This window comes from Meleagris gallopavo, chromosome 3, assembly GCF_905368555.1.
Source record: "Meleagris gallopavo chromosome 3, MGAL_WU_HG_1.1, whole genome shotgun sequence".
Taxonomy (NCBI): Eukaryota; Metazoa; Chordata; class Aves; order Galliformes; family Phasianidae; genus Meleagris; species Meleagris gallopavo.
The window spans coordinates 7,072,327-7,089,154 of record NC_139406.1 but is presented as its reverse complement, the minus strand read 5'-3'; the positions used below and the strand labels follow the sequence as shown (position 1 = coordinate 7,089,154).

The window sequence follows — 16,828 nt, the reverse complement described above, 5'->3', positions numbered from 1 at the left end:
TGAACCTTCCCACAAATATTCTGATGCATTTCGCTGTCTTATGTGAGATAACTGCAGAGGGGCAGTCTGGCAAAATGGCATCTGAGATGGAAGTGCATCCAAAGCAAAGGTGTGTCATTTCCCTCATGTGGAAAGAGCAGCACCTACAGACATTTATTGAAGCTTGATGAATGTTTCTGGAGACTGAATTGTGGGTACAAGCACAGTGAGGCAGTAGTGATCTTGTTCATGACTGGTGAAAACGCATAGCTAACAGTGGTGACTATGTTGGAAAAGAGTGCTTTGTAGCTGAATTTGCTCTATCAAATACTGTTACTGTGCTCTTTGTAGCACAGTTGGAGTTTCCATGGAAATAAATAAAAGGCATTATTTTTGGAGTGACCTACATATTTTACTCAATACTTTAATAAAGGACACCTTAGAAACCAATAAAGCGAGAAGAATTGAAATAATAGATAAATAAAATGAATAATCTGCATGATCAGACTGCAAATTACGCATGAGCATTCCGCGTTCTTTTCTGTAAAGACTGTTCCATGTGAAAATGGAACAGCCTTTAAAAGCTGTTATTTAAACAAATCCTTACTCAGATGGTGCAGAATATCTTCAAGTGTGGCTATTGTTTGGCACAGAAGTGCAGAATACAGTCACACTCCGAAACTTCAGGCCTGAAGGTATCAGCCTCCTCGTCTCCAGAAGGTCTGGATGTTTGGTCTCTGGCAGGTAAATGTTCCTCAGCAGGACAATGCCATGAGAAAAGACACAACCCTGGCCACCACTTTCTCAGCTGTCCAGTAGCGTATGCTTTGAAGCCACTTACATTTGTGCATTTCAAAGTTTCTCTTTTGGTAAATGTTAGTGTATGGAAGTAGGCGTGATAGCTTCTTCTGAAATTGTTGTAGCTGTTGCCTCTACTAGCAGGTGCTGCTACAGGGTAAGGAAAAAATAGACTATCCTTTTAACAGACATGTTGTTAAATTGGTTCCATACTTTGAGCTAAACTGTGTCTAATTATGTTAGTCAACACAGCTGTCTTGTTTGTTTTTCGAATGCCTTTTGCCCTATCCTGCATAAAGGAGATAAGGTGAACTTAAGCATAATTTTAAGTGAAGAAAAGCCTTTCCATTGATATCAATGGGCTGAGTCCTCTTCACTAAGAAAGCTGAACAATTTGTAATAAAGCTTATAAGCAACTTATAATATGTAGTAGTTATGGAAGATTATTTACTACTTTCTGTCAAGGTCTTTATTCAAGGGGTGTAGTGTTTCTTTAGTGTTTTCCGTCTACCTACTTAAATACCTTCACTGTGAATTAAGTATGTTTTGTCTTCTGAGCAAAATTCTTCCATCTCTGTTGTTCAGTACTAAATTATTTGAGCCTTTTGACTGCTCTGGACTTGATTCTGACACACGTGCTTCTTGTGTTGCTTTTGACAGGTGAGGGCAAAAACTCTGGGTAACATTTTAAATGTGTAATACAATTTCTTCCCATATTTGTCATGAAGAAATGAGCAAGTCTGAAGAACCAGAACGTGACTTTGTAAAACAGCTAAATACTTCATCAGTGTTTGGGCAGTAAACTACTCATTTGCAGAATACGAAACGCTGGGAGTTAAGGCTCAGCTTTTGGTGAACGAGAGCATTGTGTCTCTGGATCTCAGAAGAAAACGGCTCAGGTTTTTTATTCTTAAAAAACTTAAGTCATTTGAACTAGAAAATTGTACCTTTAGGTACTTTAAAAATATGTTTTCTGAACCCCCTGATTTGTTTTTGTTTATAATAACAAAATCTAGCTGAAACTGGTATGTTCCCTGCCAGTTTTTTGTTCTGACAAACAGTGCATTCAAATAGAAGGAACTGTTCCATGGGAGTGCTTGAAATCAAGTCTAATCTTAGATCGTATCTTGACCTGTTACATTAAGGCAGCAGCTGCTTGTAGTATAGCTTGTTTTAAAGTAGAAATAAATGGGTGTTGATGGTGGGAAGGCAATGGTTTTGGCACCAGATTCTTTCAAATAACTGGTTACACAAAAAAAGAAAGTTTAAAAGCAATCTAGTTGGACAAGATGTTTGTCCTTTTGCACTCTAAAAAGTACAATAAATGAAACTGCTTTGGATTTGATCCCAGAAGTAGGAGGTGGAAGGAGCATCTGATGCTGCAGTCCTCTTCAACTGTGCACACCTCTTCCATTTAGAATACCCCTGTTTCTCTTGGGAATTCACTCAGTTGATTTAATTGGAACAGTTAATATCCCTAATCTAAAGGAAGGGTAATTTATCACAATTTGAAATGGTTTTACTTGGTACAAATGCAATCACCAGTGTAAGCTGTGAATCAGGTCTTGAGTGCATTCAACAGCTTCCAATGTATTACTCACTGGGATAATTTCTAGTGGATTGTGCTTTGCTGTTTCTGATGCCTGTACTGTTTGGCAGCTCATAGGGCTGATGCCAGTGACCCATGTGTATGAAATCTAATTGGATTAATATTGTGCAGCAGGCAGTTGGGTTTTGCTCTTGCCTCATGAGCTCAGTGAGGAGAATAGTACCTTTGCAGTTAGTACAATTTCTGTTTCTTGTCCCTCCGTCTGTGTGAATACCTGGTCTGCACCAGTGCTAATCTGGCGGAGGGTTGTCAGCACTTTGCAAAGAGATACAGAAATGGGATGGTGACCCCAATCTTAGAATTTTTTACTGTTGTATTCCATTCACAGCTGAGCAAAAATGCCATCGAGTGTCAGTTTAAAATACTGGTTTTATTTTTAATTTGAAAATTGGTTTGCATTTTGCAAGAGGTGATTGAAATGGTAAAATGAGGAGGAAGGTGAGAAAATGTTGACCTATCTTTTTCAGGGTCAAAATTAAAATTGTTGTGTTATTTACTTATATCAATCCAAGAGAAATAAATGAGAGAGTCATATTGTATGTATGTATCATTAAATGAGCTCCTCGATGGAGAAAATAAATTAATATTTCACCATTAAGCTATTGAATATGGTAGCTGATAAAGAAAGGAGTGAGCGTAATTTCTAGCAATGAGATTGAACCTCCATACGATCTCCCTGCAAACCACAGCCCAGCTTAGATCTGTTTTGCACTCTTAGCAAAATTAGATGCTGCCTCTGCGAGTGCTACTTCAGCAGAGATGGGCAGTGCAGCCCTTTGCAAGCGGCTCTTGGTGCTGCTGGTTCGGGATCTTTCCTTGCTGTGCGTCTGCTAGCGTGGAAAAGGGAGAAGCACTTGTCCTGATGAACTCTCCTCTTGTGGCATTATCAAGGCTTGACTCATATGGGTGTGAAAGGAAGTAAGATCTTTAAAGTTCTATTTATTGCCTCCTTGCATATCCTTTGAAAGCCTGAGAATAGACGCAGGGAATTCTGTTTACCGCTGTGATAACCAGCGTTCAAAAGCAGGGAACTTGTTCTGCCTTGGCTCTTGCTTATAGGACTGCCCAAGTTACAGCCTGCCCTTGTGTAAAAGGAACTCAGTTCCAGTGCTTTCCTTTTCCTTCCTTTGCTCTTTTGTCTTGCACAGTAATAGCACCTCTCGTTATTGTACCGTACTGGGCAGTCTTTTGGGACACTCGGCAAGGGTCCAACTGGAGCCTGTAGTGGTAGTGAGCCTTCCAAGTTTTCCTTTTTACCATGGATGTTCTTATTTCAGGTGGGAGCTGCCATTCCTCATGAGAACTGTCAGTATTCTGATGCTCTGACAAGAGAATTTTATTTGTTGCTTACAAAGTATAGAAAAACAAGAAAACTTATTTCAACTCCTGCCATTCTGCTAAGTCTCACATCAAGATCTTTTCAGAAGAAGAGTCCTAGCCTCTCATTTTCTTCATAGGTTTTTATTCCAACTTTAACTTAGCTTTAGAAAAAGATTGTTGTAAAACCTGTCATGTAGCAATGAATAATTGATTAATTTCTTAGTCTGGAAGAGGAGATGTCTTGATGCACTCACATTCTTTCAGCACTCTGCCACCTGCTGTGTGGGCAGTTTGCTTCTGCTCAAGCTCCTTATCTGTTGAAGGCAGTGTTTGAGGCAGGGCAGGGGAGGGGGTGTTTGGATGGACTCCTGGGTAGGGCTGAGACTGTTTCTGAGTCTGGTCTGACCCCTGCCATAAAGACTGGGAGACATGCATGAGCAGCCATTCGTTTGGACTGTGTTCTTGTCCATGAACAACGGTTTTCGATTTCCAAGGCTGGCTAATTGTCACCTTCAGATACATTAAACAAACACGAAATAAAACTTTATAGTAAATATAGAATCCATCCACAAAGAAGGCTTTCCTGTGCCTGGTTAGAGGGACATGGGTGAACTGCTGGGCTACAGGGCCAAAGTAAGAGAGATCAAGAACTCCTTTACTCTTTGGAGAAGAAAATCTAGGTACAGATGAGTGTGGTGGTAAAAAGCAAGAAGTAAAAGAAGGTGAATTTGAGAGCTGGGTCAGGAGGGCAGAGAAGTAGAAGAGGATGTTTATTTTTCTCAAGTCTCTAATTGTTTCTAATTCTTTCTCTTTGTTTCTCATTTCAGATTGCCTATTTGGTACCAGTTGAGCAGTTTCAGCTATTCAAGAGGCTGAAATTTGAACGTGGTATGAAACTTTTTGGATTCTGCTACCTGGGTTTTTAAAATATCAGTGGAAGCGGCAATATAACAAACTATAAAGCACTCTGCCTTAAGACAAAGCCCTCTGGGTAAATTAAGGAAGAGGTGGAGAAAATATCATTATTTTGAAATTGTTTGACTGTAATCATAAAGTCCACAGACCAATCAGAAATGATTTTGGTAAAACAAAATCAACAGTGGCACTTTATTGAAATATCATCCTTTTACCCAGACTTGTGGGCAACACTCACAGATTGTGTGCCTGAAACACTGTCACCCTTCATGCAATATGTTCAGCCTGGGTCCTTGAGGCAGAGGTTGTACAGGGAGAGAGTTAGACAAGGTGCCAGAGACTGATGCTCTGATGCAGAGCACACATGATCCTTTACTAGGGGATCTTCCAGTTTGAGGATCTTCAAAACTGTGAGAGATGGACCCTGTTGTCTGATAGAACATCTGCAAACACCCCTAGAAGAGAATTTTTTCTCACGGAGAAGCCTTGTGTGTACTCCTCTAGTATTTTTAATTTTTTCCTGATGGACCATTGGTCCCCTCATTTCTGAGTAACAGCATATTAATAACACAGTTTGAAATTGAAGGTCAGAGGTATGCCAGCGGTCAGCATTCTGATTCAGGAGGCAGGTCCTAGCCAAGGCTGAAAAAGATGCTTGCCAGTCAGAAAGATGAAGTCCCACAATGATTTTAAAGACTGACTCCAGCTGGAAAGCCCCACTTAGAAGTTGCAGTATTTTTCTAAGTACTCACACCATGGTAGCTTGCAGAGTAGCAAGCAAGTATCTGGGACTGGTCTGCCCTGACTCTGCTTGTCTTTCCTCTAAAGACTGTATTTTTATCTTCCTATATATGCATGCTTAGATGCAGATGAATTGGGAATATCCATGAAATTGCAGAGTTTTACATTAATGTACATTAATGCACTTTAAAAGATGGTCAAATAGAAGAATGTGTGGGTTTTTACTGAATCTCATCTTGACTGAAGTTCAGTGAGATGAGCATGAAGCACAAAACCAGCGAAACGAGTACACCTAAATGTACCCCAGAGTTCATGGGCAGATGCAGATTGTAGCTGTGGTTTGAATATACTTAGGATGAATATTTTAAAAAAAACCCCAAGAGCAGCTTTCATTTTTTAATTCTATCTCAAATTCTACCTTCTTCTCTTTTACTCTTAATTCGTTAGGAAGTTCCACCTGTTCATAAGCAAAGCACTCACTTGCCTACAGACCTGAACAGAAAAATTCACAGCTTGTTACATCATCATATTAAAGAAAGAGAAGCATTCTTGAAATGCATTTATCTGTTTTATATTAAATCTTATGTGTTAAGAGACTGAAGACTGTGAAACTAAGGATTTCCTGGTATCTCTTCCTCTGCGACCAGACAAAGCTGAACTCATGATCTTTTGTCCAATTCCCTGTTACATCTTGTTTTTGTTTCTTTTTTTTTTTCGCCTCCCACTCATAGAAACCTGAAACTTGCCAATTTTTTAAATCCTCCTTTCCTTTTCTTTCTTGCCTAAGTCTTACAAATCTCCTCTACACCTCTGTTTCCTCTCTTCATGATATTTCTAAGATCTGTCCTTTCTCCTGTGTGATGAGTAAAACTCATCAGCAGGTTTAAACTGAGGATTTGGCCTTGTGTGTTCTTAGCAATGAAGCCAACTTACTGATAACTTAAACTGTAACCTACTCATCAGCATTAATGCCACCCCAGCAAAGTCCTTTTGTACATCCCAGGTTTAGCACTGTCCCTAGGACTGGCCTTTCTAGAGTTATCAGTTGAGTCTGGCTGATTTGCTTCTGCCTGCTTGAAGCTGTCTTCTCAGACTTGACCCCAGCTCAACAATGCTGGCCTGATGATCTTTTTCTGAATCTAGCAATAAGCATTGCTGATGGCACTACTGGCACTGATTTCTGACTCTGGGACTCCTGACATATGAGATCTGATCTGTGGCTTGTGTTTTCATCAGCGTTTGTACAACCTACCCATTTTCAAATCTCATGATTTGCAAAAGCTGGGTCACTGCTGCCTAGCCCTAATCTCTCATGGTCTCCTAACAGCCACAACCACTGAGTACCTTTGTGAGCCATTTTGACACCAGGCCTAAGGCAAACTCAGTGTGGCTCCTTGCACTGACAGCAAAAGTAGTCCCTTGGTATTTGTGTTCAGCCATAAGCTTTCATGAACTTCAGTCAGGATGCAGCCAGATGGCCAGAGCTGATGTCAGCCAGAAGCCAAGCCAAGTATATCTTCAGAGGTCCATTAAATCATTGGAATTGCTTAATGACATAGAACATTTCAAAGAGCTGCAAGATGGTGTAATAGTAGCATTGCACTAATCAGCCTTTTAGGGTTTCTTAAATAAAGAGAAAATTTACATGTGAAATATTTTGAGCTCCCTTTTCTTCCTAGTTTTCAGTTCTTCTTCAGACCCGGCACTGGAAACAGCTAGTTTGAGTTAGCTAGGGTTGTTTTTTTTTTTTACTCTCTCTTTTTTTTTTCTTTCTTTCTGAGAAGTCGGTGTGGTAAGGGATAGAAATCTAAAGCAATATGTTCTCCAGATGTTGCTCTTTAAAGTATAGTAGGCCAAATTCTGATTCTTAGAATGGACAGGTACTACACTGTCGTTCATTAATTTTGTTCTGATCAACAAAACCCTGTATTCAAACCCTTCAAGTTCCTGTATATGGTCTCTTCTACTCTCAACTTCTGCTCTCAGCTTCTCTTGTGATAAGGGCTTTCTGTCCTCCATCTTGCTTAAGCACCCCGTTTGCTTTACTAGAAGTGTTAGAAGTAACCAAATTCTTGGTGAAGTCAGGAGAGGGGTCAGTAAAACTGCTACCTTGGACTTCTGGAGGGTGTACTTCGAAATATTCAGGACACTGGTTGGGAGGGTTCCTTGGGATTCAGTCATGAAGAGTAAAGAGCTCCAGGAAGGCTGGTCTCTAGTCAAGAAGGAAATCTTAGAGGTGCAAGAGAAGGCTGTTCCCCTGTGCCATAAGATGAGCTGGTGGGGAAGAAGATCAGCGTGGATAAACAGAGAAATTTTTCTGAGGCTCCAGGAGAAAAAAAAGAGTCTACCTCCTGTGGAAAAAGGGATGGGCAGAGAGTACAAAGAAGTTGTTAGAATATGCAGGAAGTAAATTAGAAGGGAAAAAAACCCAGCTTGAATTCAACCTGCCCACTGTAGAAAAAGAGAACAGAAAACTTTTTTCCAAATATATAACAGTAAGAGGTGGGGTAAGGAGAGTCTCCATCCTTTACAGGATGCAGTGGGGAACATGACCACAAAGGATAAAGAAAAGGCTGGTGTTCTCAATGCCTTCCTTACATCTGTCTTTAAAAGTCAGCCCAGTTATCCCTGGCTTACTCTACCCCCTGACCTGGAAGTTGGGACAGGGAGCCGAATAAAGCCCCTATGATGTGGGAATACAAGAAAGACTATTCAAAGCAGCAGCTGTGAAGCAAGATAAGCAACACTGAGAACCAAAGACAAATCTAAAAGAAGAGAAAAGCAAAAGGAACAGCTTGTGACTTTGAATGGATAAGCACCTGTATGCATGGTTAAGGAGTGTTTGTGGAATACTTTGTTGATACTTTGTACACAACACTTTGTTGTGTAAAGACAGATGGGAAAGCTAAAAAAGGAAACTTGTGAATGTATAAAGGGATGTTAAAACCTGTAATAAATGATTTGGATCATTCATCTCTCAGTCTGTGCATCAGACGTTGCACCATGATTCAGGTGGAATCTATCAGAGACCTACTGTTCCACATGGACTGCCACAAGTCCTTGGGCCAGATGGGATCCATCTGGGGGTGCTGAGAGAACTGACGTAGGTGATTGCCAGGCAGCTTTCCATCGTCTGTTAGAGATCCAGGTCAACTGGAGAGGTCCTAGAGGATTGGAGGCTTGCCAGCGTGACTCCCATCTACAGGAAGGGTTGTAAGGAGGATCCAGGGAACTACAGGCCTGTCAGCCTGACCTCAGTGCTAGGGAAAGTTATGGAACGGATCATCATGAGTGAGATTACACAGCATGTGCAGAACAGGCAGGAGATCAGGCCCAGCCAGCATGGGTTCATGAAAGGCAAGTCCTGCCTGGTCAACCTGATCTCCTTCTATGGTTGAGCAACCTGTACGGTGGATGAAGGAAAGGCTGTCTAGACCTCAGCAAAGCCTTTGACACCGTCTTCCACAGTATTCTGGGGAAGCTGGTAGCCCAGCTTGAACAAGTAACCTCTTAGCTGGAGGGCCGGGCCCAGAGAGTGGTGTTGAATGGAGTCAAATTCAGCTGCTGACCAGTCATGAGTGATGCTCCCCAGGGGTTGGTATTGGTGCTTGTCATGTTCAATATCTTTAGCAAAGAGCTGGACAAGGAAATTGAGTGCACCCTCAGTAATTGTGCAGATGACACCAAGTTGGAAGGAAGCATCATTCTGCCTGGGGGCAAGAATACCCTTCAAAGGGATCTAAACAGGCTGGATTGCTGGGCTGAAGCCAGTAGAATGAAGTTCAGCAAGACCAAATGCTGGGTCCTATACTTTGGCCACAACAACCCCAGGCTGCCCTTCAGGCTTTGGGCAGAGTGGCTCAAAGACTGAGTGGCTGGAAGAAATGAACCTGGCGGTGTTGGTCAATGCGTGGCTAAACACAAGCCAGCAGTGTGCCAACAAGAAGGCCAACAGCATCCTGGCTTGTGTAAGGAACAGTGTTGCCAGCAGGAGCAGGGAGGTAATTATGCCCCTGTACTCAGCCCTGATGAGGCCACAACTCGAGTACTGTGTTCAGTTTTGGATCCCTCACAACAAGAAAGACATTGAGGTCCTGGATTGCATCCAGAGAAGGGCAGCAAAGCTGGTGAGAGATCTGAAGCGGCTGAGGGAATTTGGGTTCTTTAGTCTGGAGAAGAGGAGGCTCAGGGGAGACCTTACTGCTCTCTTCAACTACCTGAAAGGAGATTGTGGCGAGGTGGTAGTCAGCCTTTATTCTCGTGTAACTAGCGATAGAACTAGAAGGAATGACCTCAAGTCAGGAGAGGTTCACGTTGGATATTATGAAAATTTCTTCTCCAAAAGAGCGTTCAGGCATTGGAATGAGGTGGTTGAGTCACCATCCCTGGAGGTGCTCAAGAAACATTTAGACATTGTACTAAGGGGCATGGTGTAGTGGGGAAGTATTAGTGGTAGGTGGATGGTTGGACAGATGGTCTTGGAGGTATTTTCTGAACTTGATGGTTCTATAATTCTATTAAATTAGTAGGCAAATGTTTCTCCTTTTGATCTGTATTTTTTTCTCATCAGTCCTCTAGCAATTAATAAGCTTTTATCCTTATAGACATTGCCCACGTGCAGTCAAGCTCTGTGGCCAACAAAAGAACCTTAGCAGTGATTAACCACGTAAAAAATATGAGAATATGAGAATATGAGCCACTATGAAACATCTCCAAACTCTCCTGTTTGTTTCTTCATACCTTTCCTGCTTATTGCCTCTGGAAACCCCAAGATTGTTCCACAAAGAAAGGCCTTTCCTTCATACAGTCTGCTCTCTGAATATGATTCTCAGTTCCAAACATTTGACACATTCAAAGAATAGACATAAAAATAACCCGGGGCTGAAAATGAGCCTTAAGGTGGAAAGTTTAGAAATTTCAATCCTTTCGGTTTGTCATGGAGAGTGGGTTCTGTGGTTCAGTGTAGGCTTTTAAATATGAAAAAAGAGTAAAGTTCCGGGGAATGAGGATTGTTTTAAGGGGAAGTTGCAATGGCTGGGATGCTGATGTGAGCTATATCTTGATGGAGCTTCCAATGACTAAGGCACATTTAAGCATTGTTAGCAAGTATCAGCAAGGGAGCTGAATCTTCCGAGAGACTGAGTTTCTTGGAGGAGATGAGCTAGCTTCTTAGAAAAGCTCCAGTCCAGTTCCTGGGTGAAAGCCTGCAGACCCTGCTTTAGCAGGAGGTTGGACGTGATGATCCCTAAAGGTCCCTTCCAACCCCTGTGATTCTGTGATTCTGGGGTGAATTTTGAGGAAAATTTTGATGACTTGAAGAGTTTACGCATCCCAAAGCTGTTCTACTCACCTCCTATATTTGCTACCTATTTTAATGTATCTTTCCTCTCTATTACCTTATCTATAATAGACATATAATATTGGGTTAAAAGTTTGTGGGAAATAATTGGTATACAATTTTATACCTATATGCTCTTTCTTCATCTGATAATGAATGTACTGAAAGCATCCAGTCTTCTTGTGCTGTGTTCTTAGAACACAGATGCTTTCAGGTTTAAATCAAGCTTTCTTACTTATCTTTAACTCACATGCTGGCAGTCATTACCTAGCCACAGGACTTCTATGTAATTTATCTTAATAGAAAAAAACAGGAATAACTGCATGTGTGTTTATGATGGAGTTGATGTGGCCATCAGAAATAACAAAATAGAAGAATAGGATGTGGTTAGAACGTATGCATCATATTTCTATGACAGTTGCCCAGTAGTGAAAGATGATGTGAAACTCCCCTTTATATCTAATGGAAAAACAGTCCATCAAAAGGGAAATATTCTTAATATTCTGTGGAAGGCATGGGCTCATCTTTTCAGTAGGCACCTCTTGGAAGCCAGATATTCTCTCTTCTTCAGGATGCTACATTAACCACCTTTGCCTCCCACATCTTGCTTGCTTGCTTGTATGTTTTGTGAAAACTGTCCAGATCTCTGCCTGTCACAGGCACTGTTTGGGAAAGCGTTCTTCCTGAAAGTGGACTGAGCGTAGCTGAAATGGCTGTGGGGAGACAAGGAAAAGGCTTAAGAGAAAAATAGCCCTAACCAAAAGATTGAACATCTCATCAGAGTAAAATAATAACTTCTTTCCTTATTTTGACTGCTCCTTTTTATTTATTTATTTATTTTTCTGGTTTCACTTGTACTCCATGGTAAAGCAAACAGCATGAGACAGCATGGATTGCAAAATACCATCTGTAGGTTCTTTGTGAAAATGGAGGAAGTGGGAGAGGAGGGAATTTCATTTCATGCAACACATCTTGCTGCAGCTAATTTGTAAAAATCAGTAAGATTTACAACCCTCCTTCCAATGAATGTCAAAACCAGACATCCTGTCTTTCATCCAAAAATAGGATAGGTGAATTTGTGTTTCCAAAATTGAGCATACTGCAGGCACTGGAGTATTTCTTCCTTTAACTACTGTTTATCAGCAGAAATAGAGTGGAACATACTGTGTGAGGATTGAAATGCAACAGTCAGTAGTAGGGCATGGTCTTACCCAGTTCAGAGCATCATCTCTGAAAGAAGCTTGGATGGCTTGCCCATCAATGTCTCTCTTTTCTCCCCACAAATGAAAGTACAAGCTGTTTTTGGCAAAATATTTGTTTGCTTTGGAGAGTAGAAGAAGCATGTGTAAGAGAATAAGGAGAAAGAAGAGAACTCAATTCATGAAGTGGCTTGCAAATAAGGTAGTATGGGTGTTTTTGCTGGCACATTCTAAATTATAGGTTAAAGCTTTTGCTGTGGATATGTGAAGTCTCCACACCTGTCAGAGGACAGACTAAAATATTACCTTTAGTTGGAGTAAGTACTTGTGTGCCCTTCAGCCAGCAGATCAGCTGGTTATCCTTACTAGGTTCCTCACTATACGTGCCATATAGAACTGGGCAGGAGAGGTGGAAGATAAGTGAGCACTGCAAAGTATGTTATCCCATACCACAGGGACTCATCGTGCCAACTTGAAATCTGGGAGACCGAGACTTTGTTGGAACAGATTCAAAATTTTATCTCTCTCATTTCTACTTTTGGAATAACCTGAATTAGATCTTCCTGCAGAGCCCTTTTGGAAATATTCTATGTTCTGCACAGAAGAGTGAGGTAGGTTTTAAGATAGAAATGGTCAATGACTGCTTTGCTGGTATTCACCTCATCTCCCAGGTGTTCTCCTTGCCACTGCTATGCATATAGGTTGGAGTAGCATCCATGGAAATGAAAATCCAAACATGGGACTGTCTGATATCCTCACCCAGAAGACACCTTCAAAAAAGAATGAGGCTTAGCTTGCCTTGAGCAGAGGAGCTCTCTCCTACGTGTTTGCTCTCAACTATTAGAACGATTAGTGTTCCATCTGCTTTGTGGGTTTGTTAGTATGATTGTTGAAAACTTACTCTCCATTTGTCAAAAATCACCCCAAATATTTGAATAGTTTCACAGACGATAGTTTTGTCTGTTTCTTTTGTTTCTGAGCTACTAATGGATTAATTTGAACTGTTTCAGTTAGGGAGAGATATTGCCTGTTAGAGGGTCTTTTTCTTCCTAGCTTTAAAGAAGCAGAACACAAATGTTTGACATACTAGAAGATAACTCAGTTTCAGTGGATTATGAAGGCTGTGGGATGTCCTTCTCCCAAGTGTTTATGCATATGTATCTACTTTTATCTATCTACTGATAATGTTTTATCTATGTACTGTTCGTGTATCTACTGTTTTCCTTATTTGAACACATTTCTAGTTGTACAATTTGTACTTTGTGGATATCTGGATCTGAATTGGTATCATTGTTTATCATGCCAACTAGAGCTTGTGCTAGATATCTGTCCACCAGTCCCTTTCGATGTGAGTTGCCAGCAATGTCCTGCAGAGGAGCAGTGCAGAAAGCGGTATGCATAGAAGGAAATGCTTTCAACTGTTTCAGCAAAATTTGCCAAAGAACATTTCAGAGGTCCTTGTGTAGCCTATTGTTACAAGTGGGACAATATTTTATCAGCTGAAAGTACAGAATAATTCTGTAATGGTTATTGACATCTCACAGTCAGGTATTTCTATGCATCGCTGTTTTCAAGGCTGGTATCAGAGAGCTTCCAGGGCGAGAGGAGATGCAGGTAGCTCCTTACAGCATGACAGCCCTTTTCTAGGGAGGCTCTGTGGGGTGGGAGCATTTGGCCTCACTGCAGGGTCTTGAGCAGTGTAAAGCAGTACGTAGTAGACAACCCAGCAGTGAATGTGATTTGTCTGGATTTCTCTTGTAAGCCCAAATTCCTTTAGTAAAGGTTGGAAAGTTGACATTTATTACTCCACTGCCATGTGCCACTGCATGTAACTCATGGTTTCCACCCACTGTCTTACCTTGACTATTGTTGTAATCTGAGACCTGACCAATAATGCTCATATTAATCAGTTTGTAGATGGTGGGGGGAAGTAAGTCACAGAAAGAGACCTGACATTAATTTAATGACAGTCCTTCTGCTATGAACATGAGAGATATGACATGACTTGCACATGTGAAAGATGTAATGTCCTAGCATTACAAAAGATACATGCTTTTCAGAAAGCAGCAGTTACCTTCATTGTTTTTGTCTCCCTATAAAAGCAACAAAAAGTGTAGTCTATTGCCATTATTGTGGTGCATCCAGTGCAGCAGCTGTTAAAGAACTCATTTTTACACCTGCATGAGGAAGAGAAGTAGCCTCAAACATCCACAGACACAGATTCAGAAGGCTTCAGTTTCCCTGTGCACATTCAGAACCGGGTCTTGCATACCTCAGCATGCCACCAGAATGAGAACAGGGCCGTATAAGTAGTTTTATGTCTGTTTCTTTTGTTTCAGAAGTCCATTTGGACCCTCAGAGAACATGGTGTCCTGCAGCAGACTGCCAAACGGTGTGCTGCATTGGACCAAATGAGTCGGGAGCGCCGGTGCCCGTGGAGTGCCCAGCCTGCCACATGATGTTCTGCTCCTCTTGTAAAGAGACATGGCACCCACAGCGCCCGTGCCCAGAAAACCAAGCTCTGGTAACCACAGAGCAGGGGTAAGAGTAAAACCCACAGTGGCTGTGCTAGTTCTTCTTGGCATAGGGTGCTTGTTCTGTGTCTAACTTCAGTTTCATGGAACTGTTTTCTTAATGGCATCACTGATACTGTCCATCTCTGCTGGCATTTCCTAAATAGAATTCCAGTCTAATTTCTATTTTAAATTATGTATGTTGGTTTTATATAGCGTTAAAGACCACGAGAATGGAGTTTCACTTTCATATGATGTAAAATCCTACATCTAGTAGTGGATATACTTCAGTGTATTCTATTGAATATAATAAGCTTCACACATTAAGTGCGTTAAGACAGTAACATTTGATGCTCCGGAAAATAAGTAGAATCCACATTAGGAGCTGAGTATCAGCAGTAATTATATTTACATTTCACTTTAATGTTTCCTTACTCTTCTAGATCACTTATCGGAACAGAGACAGAAGCACCAATTAAGCAGTGCCCAGTTTGTCGGATCTATATAGAGAGAAATGAGGGCTGTGCTCAGATGATGTGCAAGAACTGCAAGCACACATTTTGCTGGTACTGCCTACAGAACTTGGATGTAAGTGCCACAGAGAAAAAAAATCTAGATGAAGGCTTACTGGGGGCTGAGCTTAGTCTGAAGCTCCACACAAAGTTCTCCACCAACCTAGGAATTCTAGTTCTAGGAATAACTTGGCTTATTTCAGATGCTAATTTCATTCCTTTTTTTCATCCTTTTATTTATTTCAACATCCCTTTTTTCATAAAGGATTATAGCCATATCCAGAGGTCCCATGGTAGTTCTTTGAGGGAAATGAGATGTATTAGTTACTTTCTGGAAGCTGATTACAGCATTACCTTTCTTCAGTGTCTCCTTTCAGTGCAGTAGCTACAAATGGTTTGGTTGAGAGTAAGAGAGATGAATTCTTCTACCTTCTCCAACCACGTGGATCACAGCCTGTCCAAAAACGCATGGTACTGGGAAAAAACATTTTCACGGGAAGATCTGTTAAGACCTCATACAAATTAGGTCTTATTTACAAGTCCATTTCTAGTGCTTTGTTCATTGAAGAGAATGATAGATCAGTTGGTATGACAATAAAGCTGTTGGATTATGGATGTGGATTATGAAATGCAAGTAGCTAGTTGTTTCTCAAATGGTACCGGCTAGTCTCAGCTTTTGTGGACCTCAATCTTTCTAACAGGATTAAGAGTACAAGAAGTAATGAATTCTGGTACATGAGTTTCTCTTTCTTGCACAGTCACTAGTAACAAATGTGGGAGTGTGAAAATAACATTTCCAGCACTTGAAATAGAATATTGAAAGATGCACGGCTTTTCTTCTTTCTTGTACTCCACAGCCAGCAAACAATGAGACTTCCTCATTCTTCAAACTTTGTTTTCTCAGAACGCGTGTTTAACTTAACATCATGCCCTATTTTTGGATGTGGGAGTGCACATTTTCAACATCTGTCTTCTGGCTTGCCTCAGAGTACATACAGTACACAGTGATTGCTTAACACCATGCTGAGCTGGAAGACCATCAGATTCACAGTTTTGGTAGACATGTCCTCACTAAGTTTCAGTCTGTTCTGGAGGAAAAAAGAAAAAAATAAACTGTAGCTATATGGTTCAAATACAGTTTTTCTAAATGAGCAAGGTTACAGGAACACCAGGTTTAGATGTAGCTAACAGCTGCAGAGCTGAAGAATAAGACTGAAGAATGAAAGAGGAGGCAGCATCATGTTACAATGCAGCTGGCAAGGGGAAAGTAATGTGGAGCATTTGTCACATTCTGAATTAAAAATGGTTAATCCAGTATTGCTGGGAAAAGAAAAAAGAAACGGTCATTTCCTTTTTTTTTCTTATTAAGTCTATGAAGAAAATGCAGGGATAGCAGAACAGAAGGTAGAAGTACCTCAGAAGATAATACCTGAGATTGCAAACTTCCTGAAATATCTTCTTCAGAAGCCCCTTTAGCATCACCAAATAACAGACTAGGTAACTGCAGTAAGTGCAATGCATATACTTAGCATTTTTTAAAATCATGTGAGGGAAGGAGCTATACAATAGCTTGGGTCCTAAATATACTGCACTGCTAAGGACTGCAAGAAGTTTCTCTGGATGAATATTTGGAAGACAGATGAGTTTGCCTGTCAGCAGCTGGTGGTTTTATGGCAGTGTCAGGAAAGTTGTATTTCCAGTCCAGTTCCCAGACTGTAACCTCCTCTTACAGCTTCTTTTTTTTTTCTTTTAGAATGACATCTTCTTAAGGCATTATGACAAAGGCCCTTGCAGAAACAAGCTTGGCCACTCGCGTGCTTCAGTGATGTGGAACAGGACGCAGGTGTGTTCTAGTCAGCTAAGCACAGCAATCATGCATGTGTGAAGCAAAGAGATTTTACCCT

The 16,828-nt window shown here is 41.0% G+C and overlaps 1 protein-coding gene across 3 annotated transcripts in view; it reads left to right on the top strand.

The window, feature by feature from the left end:
- The window catches only part of RNF144B (ring finger protein 144B), an 87,853-nt gene that overhangs the window by 63,213 nt on the left and 7,812 nt on the right, over nucleotides 1–16,828 (top strand). For all 3 annotated transcript variants that reach the window (XM_085220122.1, XM_003204719.5, XM_010708310.4), the window contains exons 4-7: nucleotides 4,534–4,594; nucleotides 14,239–14,440; nucleotides 14,856–15,000; nucleotides 16,678–16,767. In XM_085220122.1, coding sequence (XP_085076248.1) covers nucleotides 4,534–4,594; nucleotides 14,239–14,440; nucleotides 14,856–15,000; nucleotides 16,678–16,767 — 498 coding nt within the window. The remainder of the gene's footprint in view (nucleotides 1–4,533; nucleotides 4,595–14,238; nucleotides 14,441–14,855; nucleotides 15,001–16,677; nucleotides 16,768–16,828) is intronic.